Source organism: Megalobrama amblycephala, linkage group LG12, assembly GCF_018812025.1.
Source record: "Megalobrama amblycephala isolate DHTTF-2021 linkage group LG12, ASM1881202v1, whole genome shotgun sequence".
Lineage (NCBI taxonomy): Eukaryota > Metazoa > Chordata > Actinopteri > Cypriniformes > Xenocyprididae > Megalobrama > Megalobrama amblycephala.
The window spans coordinates 9,466,199-9,483,295 of NC_063055.1; the positions used below are offsets into that span (position 1 = coordinate 9,466,199).

A 17,097-nucleotide genomic window follows, 5' to 3' on the forward strand; every position below is an offset into this window, starting at 1 on the left:
AACGATACTCAGAATAGGTCTTTGTATAGAATATAAATATTTATTTTTATTCATGAAAAACACAACACTGCATAGCCCCTTTACATTATGAAAGATCACCATGGTAACCACATTTTCATCCACAATACAGTTAGCTTACTAGCTATTGTTACTACTGTAACATCTTAATAAATAAAAATAAGTTTATCTTCACCTGCAAGAAGCTGATGTAATCTTGCCATTTTTTTAATCAATTCTGGCTGATATGAAGTTAGTGTTTTTCCCATAGAAAATTCACTTGTATTCTAGAAAGTCACATGCTGAAAGTCACATGCAGCTGACTAGTAAGTAGAAAATCAATGTTCATGGCTATGGCGTAATTTAAAACCTATACCCAGCTAACAATTTTTGGTTCCCAGAGCATTCTGGGAAGCTTATGGTTATAAATATATAAGAAAAGCCACTAGATAACATTCTGAATAGGTTCTCTTTAGGTTGTTGCAAAAGACCAGTGGTGTAAAGTATTTGAGTAAATCTAATTAGTTACTCTACTCAAGTCTCTTTTTGGTGTCTTTGTAGCTTTACTGAGTATCAAAGATATTAGCAACTTTTACTCTCTACTTGACCTCATTTTTGAATAAGCAAATGTACTCTTCAATACATTTGTGATGAGTGATACAATTACACATTACATTTTGTATGGCACCTAACTTTTTCTGCAGCTGTTTACTTAAGCGATATCGCCATCTAAGGGCATTGAAGGTACTATATCTTGTGCGTTTTGAATTTACTCGCCCAAGATGAATGCGAGTGCATCAGCAGGCTGTTGCTGAATCGCAGGTGTTTGGTTTATGAGATGAGGGCGTGACTGCAGCCAGCGATGTGGAGAAACCAGCACCTCCAGTCCAAGTAGACTTTGACTAGTTCATTTTACTTAACATTATTTTATTTATCCGCTATATTAAAGAGACCTTTTTGAAGGATGTCTTATGGCCTTTTTGTGCACTTGAGCTTAACTGAGACTTTCAAGAGGCTGTTGTCGACCTTGATTTATTCAAATTTTGAGGTGTTCAGTTTTATTTTGACTTTATATAAGAAACGTGATTTCTCATCTAACAAATCAACTGTTTCTTATTTTCACTGGCATGTGTCTTGGGTGTTGAGGACTAGTGCATCTTTGAGCCTACATTTAGTATGAGTAAAATACTTAAAGGGATAGTTCAACCAAAAATGAAAATTCTGTCATTAATTAATCACCTTCACGTTGTTCCAAACCCGTAAGACCTTCGTTCATCTTCTGAACACAAATTAAGATATTTTTGATAAAATTCGATGGCTGAGTGAGGCCTCTATAGACAGCAATAACACTCCCTATTTCAATGCCCATAAAACATATTTAAAACAGTTCATGTGACTACAATGGTTCAACCTTAATATTATAAAGCAAAAAGAATTCTTTTTGTGCGCCAAAAATAACAAAATAACGACTTTATTCCACAATATCTAGTGATGGGCGATTTCAAAACACTGCTTCATGAAGCTTCGAAGCTTTACGAATCATTTGCTTCGAATCAGTTGTTCAGAGCGCCAAAATCATGTGATTTCAGTAAATGAGGCTTCGTTACGTCATAATTGTTCTGAAACTTCAATAGTTCACGTGACTCTGGCAGTTTGATATGCACTCCGAACCACTGAATCGAAACAAATGATTCGTTAAGCTTCGAAGCTTCATGAAGCAGTGTTTTGAAATCGCCCATCACTAGATATTGTGGAATAAAGTCACTATTTTGTTATTTTTGGCACACAAAAAGTATTCCCATCGCTTTATAATATTAAGATTGAACAACTGTAGTCACATTAACTGTTTTAAGTATGTCTTTAGTAGCTTTATGGGCACTGAAAAAGGGCCTCACTGAGCCATCGGATTTTATCAAAAATATCTTAATTTGTATTCCGAAGATGAACGAAGGTCTTACGGGTGTGGAATGACATGAGGGTGAGTAAATAATGACAGAATTTTCATTTTTGGTTAAACTAACACTTTTAGTACTGTTAAAATCAGATACTCTAAGACTCGTATCGTATTGGATTGGTGACTTTGCCCTTAGATATTTCCCAGACTTTCTGTTGAAACTGGCAATGTGTCAGCAGCACAAGAAAGAAATCTGCACTTGTCAAGTGATGCATGGGGTCTAACATAACTGTGGTGTAAGCTATGGTAAACATTAGTAATGGTATGCACCATATTAGTTAGAAATAGAAGAAGATAGTCAGAAACATGGGAAAACCCTTAAAAAAAACACTTCTTAGCTTATACAAGATGGTCTTTTAGCTTAACCAAGTCAGTCTCCCGGACTGACCACCTAAAAAGTGTCCAAAACCATTTTAAAACCAGCCTGACCAGTCTAGGAGACCAAATAAGACCATTAAAGAGTGAAGAACCCTTTCCCGTGATATTAAACAGAAATCTTTAAAAACTGGTTTAATTCCAAGAGTATGGGGAAAATATCCTTGAAATATCAAACATAATTGAAGTATGAAACACAATACATTATTCTCATGATAATCTGTAGATTGGCATTCAGGAGTCAGTATCTGACGATGGCACAAGGCTGCTAAATTGCTCTGTGGCATCCACACATTCCTTGTTTTTGGGCTTCCCTGGGATCTGTTAAAACAAAGGAACCAATAACTAAAATGTACATGGACACATACATAATGATATACTGTTAAACTACCTGATTCATCAACTCACCTGATTGCACATCGCTTTTCCAGAGCGGACAAATGTGGCAAAGTGCTCACAATTAAACGTGAGGACTTTGTAAGTAAACTCCTTGTCAAGTAAAGCATTTCGTCGTTTTCTGATTTCATCCTCAGGTGAAGGCTGGAGATTGTGTCGGTCATTGCTCACTAAAACACGAGCTCCTTTAGGTACGTTAACCTCAGACAGAAGCTGACGCCGTATCTTAGTTTCTCCAAGCAAAAGATCACCACAAACAGGGAAGACAGTCTGCAGAAAACCCCGAAATGTACTCATAACCTGAGTTTCGTCTGGTATGGAAAAAGCAAGTTCGGTATGAGACAAAACGTTACGTAATTACATAACGGTGATCAAGAATAGAAGAAATTAGGAATAGCCTACTGCACAAGTGATCCAAGTAAAACAGTTTAAAGTGTTAGTTCACCCAAAAAATAAAAAATTCTGTCATTAATTACTCACCTTCATGCCATTCCACACCCATAAGACCTTCGTTCATCTTCGGAACACAAATTAAGATATTTTTGATGAAATCCGATGGCCTGCATAGCCAGCAATGACACTTCCTCTCTCAAGATCGATAAATGTAGTAAAAACATATTTAAATCAGTTCATGTGAGTACAGTGGTTCAATATTAGTATTATAAAGCGATGCGAATAATTTTTGTGCGCCAAAAAAACAAAATAACGACTTATATAGTGATGGCCGATTTCAAAACACTGCTTCATTATGAGCGTTATGAATATTTTGTGTCGAATCATGATTCGGATCACGTGTCAAACTGCCAAACTGCTGAAATCACGAGACTTTGGCACTCTGAACTGCTGATTCGACACAAAAGATTCATAAGGCTCCGAAGCTTCATGAAGCAGTGTTTTGAAATCGGCCATCACTATATAAGTCATTATTTTGTTTTTTTGGCGCAAAAAAAATATTCTTGTAGCTTTATAATATTAATATTGAACCACTGTACTCACATGAACCGATTTAAATATGTTTTTACTACATTTATGGATTTTGAGAGAGGAAATGTCATTGCTGGCTATGCAGGCCTCACTGAGCCATCGGATTTCAACAAAAATATCTTAATTTGCACTCCGAAGATTAACGAAGGTCTTACGGGTGTGGAACGGCATGAGTAATAAATGACATTATATTCATTTTTGGATGAACCAACTCTTTAATAGGCTACTAAATATACTGTATATGTATTGTGTTTAAATTCATTGCCTCAATTAGGCTTTATGCATCACAGTAGTTCATATCAGGTGACATTTGAATTGAACCTATGTAGTTATACAGCAGTGTAGGAGTTTTATATATGCCTTTCTTATGTAGGATTCTTAAAAAAAGTTTTACTCCAGTGAAAATCCGGGTAGGTTTATTTTTGAACCTCAATTTCAGACACACACCTAAAATGTATGGCTACAAAAAACCCTTCTTGTGTGGTAACTAATTGTCACAATGGAATCTGCCTATTATTGCCCTTCATCCGTGACTTATTCACGATATAGCGCAGCCTCTCATACCTTATTGCTTATGTATATTATAGTAGGCTATAGTATGATTGTATTGTTATTTTTTATAGAACTGTGCTTACCTGCAACCCCAAAGTGAATTACGTATCCATCTCCGTCGTACACGCCCCAGTGTGAGTAGCCAATGGGGTACGAGAACTCGATCAAATCTCCGAATTGCGCGCTGGATACAACTTGCTCAACCTGTGCATGACAGTTTCTATCTGAGATTCCTCCAGCACACGGCTGGTACAGGTTTCAGAACAAGTTTGACAACATTTGACGGCTGCATTCTTTGAGGACTTGAATTATAGCCACTTATAGTGTCATACTATTAAAGTAAAATCATTTCTAATTCTACAAAAGATCCTCGTTACGAAACATTATTGGACTTTTAACATTAAATGCAATGTGTATGAGAATAAAGTAGCCTCAGCTGATTCTAAATAATAAATATTAAAATATTTTTAAACAATTTTAATAGGTTAGTTAGAATTAGCAGTCTTAACATGTTCATGAAATCCAACTACTTAAGGTGACATAAAATAATGCATATTTTATTAGTTTATAGGCTTGTTTTGAAATATTAATTCTTATCATTCACGCATTGAGTTTATTCAGTAAATATTTGTTAACGTACCTGTTCTTTGTAGTCCATTTCTCGTGTTGTTTAGTCGCTACGAGCAGAAACTATAAGCAAAAGGATTTAAATTACTCTGCCAAGCCTTGTGGGCGTGGCAGACAAACAGCAGAAGGACTTGTTTGTGAAGACTTTCTCTTTGCAGTGTAATTTAGCTACTCCACCTTAAAATCTTCTGCCACATCTGCTGGGACTGGGTTATTAATTCCACTGAATTCACTTAGGATCATTTCTTCACATTAAAGTTAGAAGAAAATAAGCGTGTCACCTTTAAGATAGGCTGTCTTGTGATGGCATGATAAACATTCACAACACAATCCACTTTATTACAGTATTACCATGATGAATGAGTGACAATAGGCGTCCAGAATGACAAGCTGTGAATTTATCTAATTATTTAAAGATCCAATCCATGAAAACTAAGCAAATGAAGCTGTTAATAGACATCTCAGAGAGGAATCATCAATGCTGTGTGTCAACTAAATCGAACAAAAAGTCGTTTTTGTGGAGTACATATTCATTAATGTCAGCAGGGAATTACACATATCAATAGTTTTGAATGCACTGTTTTAATTTCGTTTACCAATGGTTCTTTAAATGGAGTCCATGTTTCTTCTGAATTATTCCTCCATGGAAATGTTTATTCATTGTCTTCTCTCAAATATCTTGATGATTTACACAAATTATGGCCCCTTTTTCCTCTTGTTCTCCTCCTGGATTGGTTTTATACATCTTTTATTTCTTGTGGTTGCCAAACTGTACAGCCATTTGGTCGCTGACACAGCGGAACGTGGCGGGCTGCACCTCCCAGTACCTGATCGGGTTGTCAAAGAGACTGATGCCATTGTAGAACACCCTCTTCATCCCAAAACCCGTAGGGCAGAAGTCATCCACCCCAACATTGGTGATGTTGTTTGAATGGAGGTAGACAACCTGTAAGGAGAGTGTGGTTCAGTTTATTTAGTAGAAATGAACTAGAATCAGTAGAATTCTGTACACAAGCACACCTGCAGATACTTCATATGAGGCAGACCACTGGGCACACTGGGCAGACGGTTGTTGTCAAGGTGCAGCTCCCTCAGGTTGGTGAGGTAAGATAAAGCACCGTGCTCAATGTGGCGAATCTGGTTACTGCCGAGTCCCAACCTAGACACAGAGACAGAGGGGGTTTAACCACTAGAGGACACCCAAAGCAAACTTTATGTCATAACATGTAAAAGTACAAATGAAGGGGAATGTTTCATTGTAACAGTAGAATCACAATGCATGTTCACATACATATATTATGTGTAGGGTTTACCTCTGCAACTGGGTGTACTGGCTGAGATCCACAAACTCGATGGCCTGAATCTGATTATTGTCCAAATGAAGCTCATTAAGACTGCTGGGAAGGTCTGGCAAGAATGAAACACATTCCATATGGAATAGAATGAGTTGCATTGTATTTAAAACATAATGGGACACATTCCATGAAGAAAAGAATTTTGTATTCTCTAACAAAACACAAATACACCTTTATTCCGTATAGACCAATTTGGAGTAGACGTCACAGTTATGTCACTTGCAGCTGCGCGCTCATAGTGGTGGCAGAAATATAGCGGTAACAAGTGGAGGAAAATAAGCTAAATCCACAGAATAAGAGAAAAAATGTTTTGTTGTGCCTTTGGATGTCAGAATTGGAATGCATTTTTATAGAATTCCAACGTTGAAGATGCCCTTTGAAGCTAAATGCAGACGTTTATGTTGCAAGTCACAGACTACACTCATGAAACCTGCAATATTTAGTCTATATTAAATTTTATGTAAACAGTAAGTCTACATAATATTCTCATATGCAGTTCATAGGGGACATACATACATAGCAGTTACAGCAGGAAATAATATTTAAACCTATAACATTTTACTTAAATAACTTTTAAACATTGCCTATAACATTTTTATTTCACAATTCTGACTTTTTTTTCTTGCATTTGCGTGTTTATATCTCCCAGTTTGGACTTTATAATTCGCAATTGTGAGTTTATATCACAATTCTAAGGGGAAAAAAGTCAAAATTGCGGGATATAAACTTGCAATTCTGATGAAAAAAGACAGAATAATGAGTATATCCCACAATTCTGTTTTTCCTTCTAAGAATTGTGAGATATAAACTCAGATTTGTGAGAAAAAAATTCAAAATTGTGAGATATAAACTCGAAATTAACTTCTTTTATTCCGTGGTTTCCATAGACTGCTACTGCAGAACTGTCATTTTCTGCCACCAGGTAGGCTTCGCCGACAAAAAATGGCGTCGCTGTTTCCAAACACAAAATAGGTCTATATATGCTGTATTGTGTATATATACAATACAGCATTCTCATGAAACCATTTGCTAATTAAAAACACAAAGAATAATGGCTGCAATGTAAAAAAAAACAAGTCAGTTAATTAAATATATATTAAATTTTAATCATAATTTTCATTACCTTTGGGAACCCCAGTGAGTTTGGCTTCAGAAATGCGCAAGTAGTTCAGTTTAAGGCCCATAAATGCTCCAGGTTCGAAACCACTGTTCTGGAGTGGATTACGGCCCATTTCTGCAATATCAACCAGTGTTTGAGGCACAAATAAAGTATTTAGTTTTATTTATGTAGAGCTTTTTATCAATAAATGTTGTCAAAAAGCAGCTTTACAGGACTATAACCTCAGCGAGCAACCAAGACATCATAAATCATACCATATGATGTCATTAGCACAGCTAAAATACAGTATACACACAGATAAACACACAGTCTTACCAATGACATGCATGTTGTGGAGGCCTGAGAAGCTAAATGCCGGCACCTTCTTGATGTGATTGTCATGGATACGCAGCTCCACAAGGGATGGAGGCAGGTTTTTGGGGATGGAAGTCAGAAGGTTGTGCGAGATGTATAACTTCTGCAGACGCTTCAGAGGAAGGAATGCCTTGGGATGAACTTTGGAGATTTGGTTATATCTTAACACCAGGGCCTGAAATGGGACAGGGGCTATGAATAGTTGATAGGAATGCACCACATAAAGCACAATATTGCATTTAGAAATTTGCTAATTATGATTCAAATGATAAAATAAACAAAAGATATGTTAGGTCTCACATAGAGGTTGGTCAGTCCCTTAAAGTCTCCCTCCCTAATCTCTGTGATCCTGTTGCTCTGCAGGTCCAACAGCAGTGTGTCTGCAGGAATATCGTATGGCACGTAACCTAGCCCTGTTGGGGCAAACAAACAAAAACAGATATATTGCTAGAAATGAAGTCTTAAAAAAATCAATATTGTGGATCAAATGTTGTTTAGGCTTTTATGTAGCATTTTGTAATTCATATTTTCCAGATAGTGGAAATTTTCAATTTGAAATCAGAATAAAAATATTTACTTTCTTAATACACTTTCCGTTCTTATATTGTGTAGGCTAATTTATTGGTACAAGTAATTCCAAAGAAAACAATTTTTTGTTTTCATAACCTTTCATTAAATTATGGCCTATTAACTTGCTCCGCCTCTGAAAAGATTTCAGCTGACATCACCAAACGCTCTTTTTTGAGCCCCTCCCCATTCTGTCTGTCAACTGTCTGGTGAATAAAATTAAGTCCTGCCCTATTTTTTTCTAGTTAAACATCCTCTCTCACTTATCACATTAATAAAGTAAAAAGCTACCTTTAATTGATGGTCATATATTACAGCAATACAGTAAAAAACACTTACCTATATATTATTTTAAAGCTTTTGCCTTGAAAAAAATAGTCCTTTACCATGTACAAAACAATTGGCCAAGCAAAAAGACGAACACTGCAACACTACTCCAGTAATATTAAAACAGAAGCCCATTGAGGTAATTCTAGCAACAATCGATAATTTAGGACGCCATGTGGCGCCAGTAGCGTTTATATGAAATGAGAGCGCGATTCCGCGGTGTGATACGAGAGACTTGAAAGTAGCGCCGGTCAGTTATCGTCAGTTATCGTCAGTCATCGAAAATCTTAAAGGGTTAGTTCACCCAAAAATGAAAATTCTGTCATTAATTACTTACCCTCGTGCCGTTCCACAACCGTAAGTCCTTTGTTAATCTTCGGAACGCAAATTAAGATATTTTTGTTGAAATCCGATGGCTTAGTGAGGCCTGTATAGAGGGTATGCACGTGACGTCACCGTCGACCGTTAGGACTGCGGTTACGCACGCTGAGTGGCAAAAGACTGAGCAGCAGCATTGGTTTTTAGCGTGAATGTCGCGAAAAACACAGAAAAAACATTCAAAACGGGAAAGAGCTTTGCGGCTGACTGTACAAATAGATTTGACACAAACCCTGAGGTATATATTTAAAAACTAGAGAAAGCAACAGAAAAAGAAGCAAATGTATCACTGCAAGTCACAGAAACAGCAGGTCCACTCCAGGCAAAGAAACATGGATTTGCAGTTATCATTTTGTGTCAAATTGTTGGATTTTGAGGTAAAATCATACCTTATATATTGTATTGTTATATATTATGTTGACGACTCATCAATTAAATATTTTCCATCTTATTTTATGCATAATTGGGTGTTTTTAAATAAACAACATGTCAAAAACTATACTATAAAACTATATATGTTTTAGGGCTGGACAATATGACGATATAACATTGATATAAGTGATTAAGCAGATTTAAACCTACCGAAATTATAGTTATATAAAATATTCACAGCCAGATTTGCTTTATGTATTTCCCCGGCGTCAAATCAGGCACATATAAATGTCAGGAAACACGACTCCTGGCTGCATGTCAATATCCATGGATTAGGTTTATTTGACAAGTTGTAAGAAACACTTTCGAGTCCAACCTTTAGGGTAATTCGTTAGTTTTACTCGCGTTTTTGCCGTTTCTCCTATTAATCCAGTTACGCAGCAGGTTCTTTTGCCACTCAGTCCAGCTGAGGGAGTGCGTTCCGGCGGGAAAGTGACGTCGATGCATACCAGCAATGACATTTCCCCACTCAAGATCCATAAAGGTACTAAAAATATATTTAAATCAGTTCATGTGAGTACAGTGGCTCAATATTAATATTATAAAGCGACAAGAATATTTTTGGTTCGCCAAAAAAACAAAATAACGACTTATATAGTGATGGCCGATTTCAAAACGCTGCTTTAAGATTAGTTTAAGAAGTTTAAGATTCTATTACTGTTTAATATAGCATAAGATTAAACAGTAAAGAAAAATACTATGAAACAAAATGGATGAGATGATAAACTATCCATCCGCTACTACCACTACTGGCGAATCATAATCGAGTATTCCAGTGACCTGCTGGACCTTATTCACAGCAGCGCCATCTTTGATTTTTAACGGAAATGCGAGGCTGTGAGGGATAGACATCTCTTCAGTGGGTTGTGCTGTTATTTAATGTGTTTTTGGATTGTTCTGCTGACGAAACCCTTCAAATCTTTCCAATACAATTCAGTAGACAAAAAAAAAACTCCATACAACATGAGCAGTGGAAAATTATAAGTGATCTATATCATTATATAGCTTTTTACAGCGAAGGCTACCATGTTTTAAATGGCATAAGTCTAACCTGTCATTGCACTGCTCTGAGTCTGAATAAGATCTATAGCCATCAAAATAAAAAAATAAAATAAAAATAAAAAAAATCAATCATGCCACTTTATAGGCTGCTTTTAGAAAGTATAGAAGCAGTTAATTTAAGAATCATCTCTACCATATGAATCTTTGGGTTACCCAGGTTCACTTGTAAACTTTTCAGCGGGCTATAATTTCGGAAATGTTTGGTAATTCTCTAGGCTTCGAGCTCTGTGTGTTTGCTGTGCTCTGTTGTTGTGTGCTAGCATTCCCCTTTGAGCTTCCCATATAATTAAGATGGAGCCAGATGACCATGGCTCCACGTAGCACATTACAATGTGGAGAGAGAGAAAAAGAGGAGAATAGCTGTATTTTATGAACTTCATAAAAGAGAGATAGAGGGAAAGAGGGCAGCTGTGCTTGGGTGGTACCTGGCATCCATAAAAAATTGTCCATTTGCTTTTAAATTCATAATTCCTGGTGAAACCGACATCATAGTTTATGGCACGTTTGCTGTACCGAGTAGAATAACCAGAACGTCTGTCTTCTCAGGTGACCGACCACACGCCACATGTGCTGTCTGATGTGGATGGGCCAGATTAGCGGTGTGTCTGAATTGGTATCCGTTCTCGAGCTAAATTTGATCCTGATCTCATTCAGGCCTTTGATGTGGATGTTAAAACCTGACATTTCTATTTAGCTTTCAGCCAAAATTTCCTCCTCACTTTCCCTACTTTCAGCCACAACTTTGATTTACTTTTATAACTCATATTCATATCATTGTGTTTCATACATACCACATTCATTCATACTACATTTTTAAAATGTCATGGGGAAAATGATAGGCAGGTCTTTGAAGTTTGCTCGATGTAACAGGCTAGTAATTTTGGGATAAGATGGATGATATAAAGGGGATATCCTGTAACTCATTCCATCCTAATCACTAACCAGTGTGACTTCACTCTTTACACCAGTGGTTATCAACTGGTGAGTTGCAGCCCAAAAACGGGTCGCAAGTATGTTCTGATAATGTTGTTGAAAAACAGCATTAAATAATAAAATGCATAATTAATTGCATTCTTTAAATTTGCTATAGTAAATATGGCACAAAACAGCCCATCCTGTGCATTTTTGGCACTGTGTTGTCCCATATAAAATGTGGGTCTAGCAGCAAAACCTCTCAGACTAAACAGTCATTATCTTGTCTGTCTATCCTAAGACACCATCGCAAACACATATCATCTTAAGCCCACCTAAATCCGAGCACTGTACGACTCTGAGGTCGCACCGACAGCCAAATGGGCATGTGGGATGTTCAGGTTGGTACGGATCCACAGCTGACCCTTCTTCCTGGTCCTTCATCATCATCATCAGCTCTTTCACATCAATGTCCTTGCCAAAGTCCCAGAATCCTTTCTGCTCGAAGGGAAGGGCGGAGGAGTGTAGTGGCAGGTGGGCAGTGCAGAGAAATAGGAAAGCCACACAGACCGACAACATGGCTGCTACGTTTTTAATCTGCGAAAAAGAGAGAAAGTACTAGAGGAATGAAACTTTCAAAATATGGCAGTATAATTGTTTTCCACACTTTTATAAAAACCATAAATGCTACTTTGCATCCAAGAGCTGATTCTGGTAAAATCCATCATTTTGTGGTCTCATTAAGCTTTGAAAATGCAGCCGCCTCGCTGACAGTCACAATAAACCAATCTGCTCTCCACATCGACAATGGGGAAAATATCTCATTGTAACTAAAACTAAAACCTGAGACAGGGAAAGACTTGTTTGGGTCAGATGCATCAACGTGTGCAAATGTGTATTTTCGTAACCTGTCTTCATGCTATATTTACACTTTTTTTCTCTCCCAGAATGGGTGTAACATCATCTGAGTGTATTTTTGAGTCTTTTGTCCAGCTGAATTACAGCTGAAACCACACTGATGCAACATCAGAGATGAAGACTGAGTGCAAACATATCTAGCCGTTATTGCCCTTTTGGTGCATTTGATCATTTTCTTCTGCAGAAGAAACACGTGACACATGTACATAATTAATCACTAATAACTAATGCAGTTCCGTCCTAGAGGAAAATTGAATTACTTAGATGTTGCTCTTTCATAGCTCAGGGGATTTTGTTTCATTTAAGTATCAACAATCTCAGATGTTTAGTCTGAAATTCCTTAGGAGATTCAAAAATGGACATAAATGAGAAATGTGTTGACACAGTAAGACTATAAAGCTATAAAATATGCGTGGATTACATAGCTCAGATAATTTAGTGAGAAATACCAAGGTTTGTATTCAAACTGACTTTTGATATTGAGATCTCTTCTGAAAAGACTTGATGTTTTTCTTAAGAGAAAGTTCTTTGCTCTCTTTTTAATCTCACTATTGTCTAAGAGAAAGAATTGAGATATTAAAGAGATTTTATATGAGATATTTTGCATGGTGGTTATATTTACATGACAATGATGTACTAAAAACTGAAAAGTTTTTTCCTTGTGTTTTTCGTGTACAGACGACAACGTCGAAATGATTCTCATTCACATGGATCCGCGAAACGACTAAAAATGCTGTAATATGCTGCCAGACCAGTAGATGGCGATGTCACTTGGTAAAGAAACACTATGCGCATATAGACTGAACATGTAATATGCATGCACACGACGTTGCCGTTTTCATTCTGTGTTTTTGTAGTTTACACGGAGACGATGATGGTATCGTTTTCAAAAACTTGCACTTTGAAACTCGTTTTCAAAAGCTTGCATTTTCAGGCCCCCAAAACGGCGTTGTCGTGTAAATGAACGACCAAAACACATAAAATTTTTTCCATTTTTAGTTGAAAACGGTGTCATGTAAACAGCCCACAAGACTTATTGTTAACCAAAACTAAACTGAAGATATTAAAATAAAATAAAAAATTAAATAGGCCTAATAAAATAAAATATAAATATTAGATGAAAAATTAAACTTAAAATTATATGAAAATTAGAAATGTTGCCTTGGCAGCTAACTCAGACAAATAAGTTTAAGTTGAAGGACTAAAACTAAAATAAAATAAAGCATATAGAATATAAAAAATTATAACAGCACATATATTTAAAAATTAAACTCAAAATAAAATGAAAACTAAAAATATAAAAAAATAAAAACCTTATTAAAAATATTAATAAATACTATAATACTATATAAATAATACTAAAATAACACTGCTTCATTTCAGTGTGAAGACACATTGATGCACATACTTTATTAGATTTTGTGACCGTCCAGATCTGCAGTAACTAGTTCTTTTTTTGTGCCACGTGTTGTGCGTGTGGTTTTAAACGGCCTCTGAGCTCTTTCTCCCTCTCTCTCAATTCACTCCCACACCCTTTACCACAGAATGGCAGAAGAACCACATTACTGGCAAGTTTAACAGATTGTTTTTGGAGAGCCACCCTGATTCATGCACCAAAATAAAGTCACTGAATTTACCAAAATCATATCCTCTTAAAATATGACAGTAATGTTATGTAATAAAATGGAACACCTAATTTAAAAGCACAGCCTGATTTTGACCACTGCCAGAACAATTCAATTAACAGTGTAATAAGAGTACTAATGAATAAAATGATTTTGGGTTTACCAGAAGTCTTTGCCTTAGTCTAAAAGTCTGTACCCACTTATCTGTGAGCTTGATGTAGAAAAGTTTATAATAATAAAAAAAAGCTTAATGGACAACTAAGAATAAGGTTAAGTTAGCTTTTTTCTTTAAAGATGTACAATATCAAAATGATGCCAAATGGTCATGCAAAGCTGAATTACATCGTATATTAGAGAGATGAGATGGGCTAATTAAAGACTACATTACTGAATGCTGTCAAGATTACAGAGCTGACGTGGATGACTGGGTGATGCATAAAGCTACAAACAACATTTCTCAAGGATTTTAGAACGAATTAAAGTAGCCTTTTTTTCCTTTTAAGTGAGCTTTTCAAAGAATTGAACTGGTCATTATAGAATCAGATGAATTAAGTTACCGTGCATCAGGTGCACAAAACTGAACTGGGAACATGTCAGAAAGATAAATAAGATCATTAAAGCATCTTACCTGATGTGCAAGATGTATTCGGAGATGATTTCTTCTTTTTTGAGATGTCTGATGGCAAACAGATTTTATAGTTTGATCATTGTTTTGGATGACTGTCTACTAGGTCCTTGGCTGCCAGCGGTCACTCAGCACTGAACAGTACCTGCAATTCAAAACACAGGACAGCTTGCAAAAAGAGGGAAAAAAATGTGTATTTGAGACATTCCCACTTAAGTTGTCTTTCCCTCCCACTATTTTTCTCCTTCTTTTTGGGTGAAGAGAGAGAGAGAGAGAGAGAGAGAGTTAGATAGTGTGAGTGTGTGGGCTGGTAATTCCACCAAAACACTATAGTTATCATAGTTATTGTTATACTTTTTAAGACATTTAATTTGAAATCACCCTTTATTGAACATTCAGGACATATTATTAATGAGATATCCATTCATAATGTTTATGCATATATAAATGAGATGTAATGAAATGGGACAAACAGAAAAATAGATTTAAACAGTGAAGTCATTTTTCCTGTTAAACAGACCAATAATATCAAGTTTTGTAGAAAAACTTTGATGTTTGTTTAAATTAGTTTAAAGTTTTTAGGCCGAGCATAGATAGATAGATAGATAGATAGATAGATGTTGCTGAACAGCACTTCAAAAAATAAAAGTATGAAAAAGTTGTAGTTGTAGAAGTTTAAATGTACTGTACTAAAACATTTTATATAAAATATATATTTTACAAAATAATTTTTTGATAATTTTTAAAAATAATTTCCATATTTCTAACCAAGTTGTGTTCCAAATTTGAAGTTGATATCACAAAAATTGAAGTTTTGTTTAGGCATTGTACCAAAAATAGCCACCAGGTGTCATTCACATTCCATTGAAATTTTTTTGACGCATTCTCCTTTAACAAATTAATAAATTTCTGACCAAATATCTCTTTTATCACAAATATGGAAGCTTGAGATTCAGACCTTTTCGATTATACGTGTTTTGTCAAGATTAGAAAAGTTTTGACTATAAATTAGTTAAAATACATTTTGTAAAATGAAACATGACAATGCCCACTAGGGGGAGGAGCCCGCTAAAATGATTTAAAGTACTGTTTCCATGATAACACAATGAATTCTGAGTTTTTAAGCTTTCGAATCATACCTAACTTATGATAATTACTAAAATACAGTATGTGATACAAAAAAAGGCAATAAATAAAAACAGCACCAAGTGCCCCACTAGCAGGACGGTGACAGTTAAAGGTGCAGTGTGTAAATTTTAGCGGCATCTAGCGGTGAGGTTGAGAACTGCAACCAACGACAGCTCACCCTCCCTTTCGAAGCAAAATAGAAAAGCTACGGTGGCCGTCTGGCCGACACAAGTCAAAGATGTCGTTGTCTGAGACAGCAGAGAGTACGTTAGCCAGTCAAGCAATGAGGTTTCTCATTTCTTCTAACAAACAATGCTTCTAATAAACCAGACAACAACTACTATTACTACTACTTCTAAAAGATGCCGGCGCAAAATGATGACTTGACGTGGTTTATGTATGTAGATAGAAACGGCTCATTCTAAGATAATAAAACCATAACAGCTCATTATGTAAGGTCTTTATATACCACTGAAAATATAGTTATGTATATTATATTGCATTTCTGCCAATAGATCCTTCCAAATTTTACACATTGCACCTTTAAGGGGTTAAAATACATGTTATATTTACATTGATGTGGCTCTGCTGTTTGACATGCTAAGAGCCACAATGAATACATCTTGCCACAGACTTCCAGGTTTTCCCACTAAAACTGATGTTACTCCAGGATATGCTCTTTTAATATAAGGAAGTTTTTCTTCATGGTTTAGGACATGGCCCACGCCCTGGAAATGAAGAGCAGTCACAGAAATATATACATCAGTAGGGAATCAATGTAGGGACGGCCCAAAGAAAATAAATCTGGGACAGAGGCCTGCTGTGAAGTAGAAAAAGAAGCACTTGTGGCAGTGAGTTACCACTTTAAGAGAAGAGTTTCTCTGGATAGAAATAGAGCAACCAGAGAGTGCCACTGCCCAGTGTCTACAGTGTCATAATACAGAATGATGAAAGTGCAACTCAGCACTGGTTTGATGCTCTGTGCTGCTTCTGTTAGAACAAAGCAATGTTCTAACAAAGCAAGAGTGATACTGCTATTATGCAACAGTTCAGTAAGCAAGAAACTGACCAATTAGTCGATTTATTTTTCTCCACCAATGAAAAGAAGCCAAAGAATCAAGAAAGGAGGGCTGTCAATACATTGCAATAATTATCTTAAGATTAATCAAAGATTTTTCAGTAACATGCTGTTTCGTTTTAAGGTTAAAGATAAATAATTTTAAGATTTACGTTTACTGCCGCCCCTAGTGGACAAACGAGAAATTCAGCACCGAGCAGAGAACACACACCAGATGGTGAGAATAATCAACTCCTTCAACAGAATTGCAGGATACCAGTGCCTCATTTTCACCAGAGACGTGCTCATAATATTATAATAAAAAGGAAGAAAAAGTCTTTTTGATCCTATA

General features: G+C 36.1%; 2 protein-coding genes across 2 annotated transcripts; both read right to left on the minus strand.

Annotated features, from left to right (window-relative positions):
• Positions 1–1,960: 1,960 nt before the first annotated feature.
• LOC125280713 (phospholipase A and acyltransferase 2-like) lies at positions 1,961–5,063 on the minus strand. Its single transcript, XM_048211451.1, has 4 exons — positions 4,899–5,063; positions 4,342–4,462; positions 2,735–3,033; positions 1,961–2,647 (listed from the first exon to the last, which is right to left on the minus strand). The coding sequence occupies exons 1-4, from the start codon at positions 4,914–4,916 to the stop codon at positions 2,561–2,563; spliced, it is 525 nt and encodes a 174-aa protein (XP_048067408.1). The 5' UTR covers positions 4,917–5,063; the 3' UTR covers positions 1,961–2,560.
• A 136-nt stretch (positions 5,064–5,199) lies between these two features.
• bgna (biglycan a) lies at positions 5,200–14,742 on the minus strand. Its single transcript, XM_048211446.1, has 8 exons — positions 14,564–14,742; positions 11,728–11,989; positions 8,015–8,127; positions 7,676–7,889; positions 7,364–7,474; positions 6,199–6,292; positions 5,906–6,044; positions 5,200–5,831 (listed from the first exon to the last, which is right to left on the minus strand). Exons 2-8 carry the CDS (start codon positions 11,969–11,971, stop codon positions 5,634–5,636), a joined length of 1,113 nt encoding a protein of 370 aa, XP_048067403.1. The 5' UTR covers positions 11,972–11,989; positions 14,564–14,742; the 3' UTR covers positions 5,200–5,633.
• Positions 14,743–17,097: the final 2,355 nt, after the last annotated feature.

Bases quoted from the DNA above. Each gene is read 5' to 3' on its own strand.
- bgna (XM_048211446.1), bottom strand. From the start codon at position 11,971: ATGTTGTCGGTCTGTGTGGCTTTCCTATTTCTCTGCACTGCCCACCTG. The intron at 6,045-6,198 runs GTAAACCCTACA...CTCTGTGTCTAG, and splicing joins CAGTACACCCAGTTGCAGAG to GTTGGGACTCGGCAGTAACC. The intron at 5,832-5,905 runs GTGTGCTTGTGT...CTCTCCTTACAG, and splicing joins CTCATATGAAGTATCTGCAG to GTTGTCTACCTCCATTCAAA.
- LOC125280713 (XM_048211451.1), bottom strand. The intron at 3,034-4,341 runs GTAAGCACAGTT...TTTCCATACCAG, and splicing joins AATTCACTTTGGGGTTGCAG to ACGAAACTCAGGTTATGAGT. The intron at 2,648-2,734 runs GTGAGTTGATGA...TTGTTTTAACAG, and splicing joins GAAAAGCGATGTGCAATCAG to ATCCCAGGGAAGCCCAAAAA.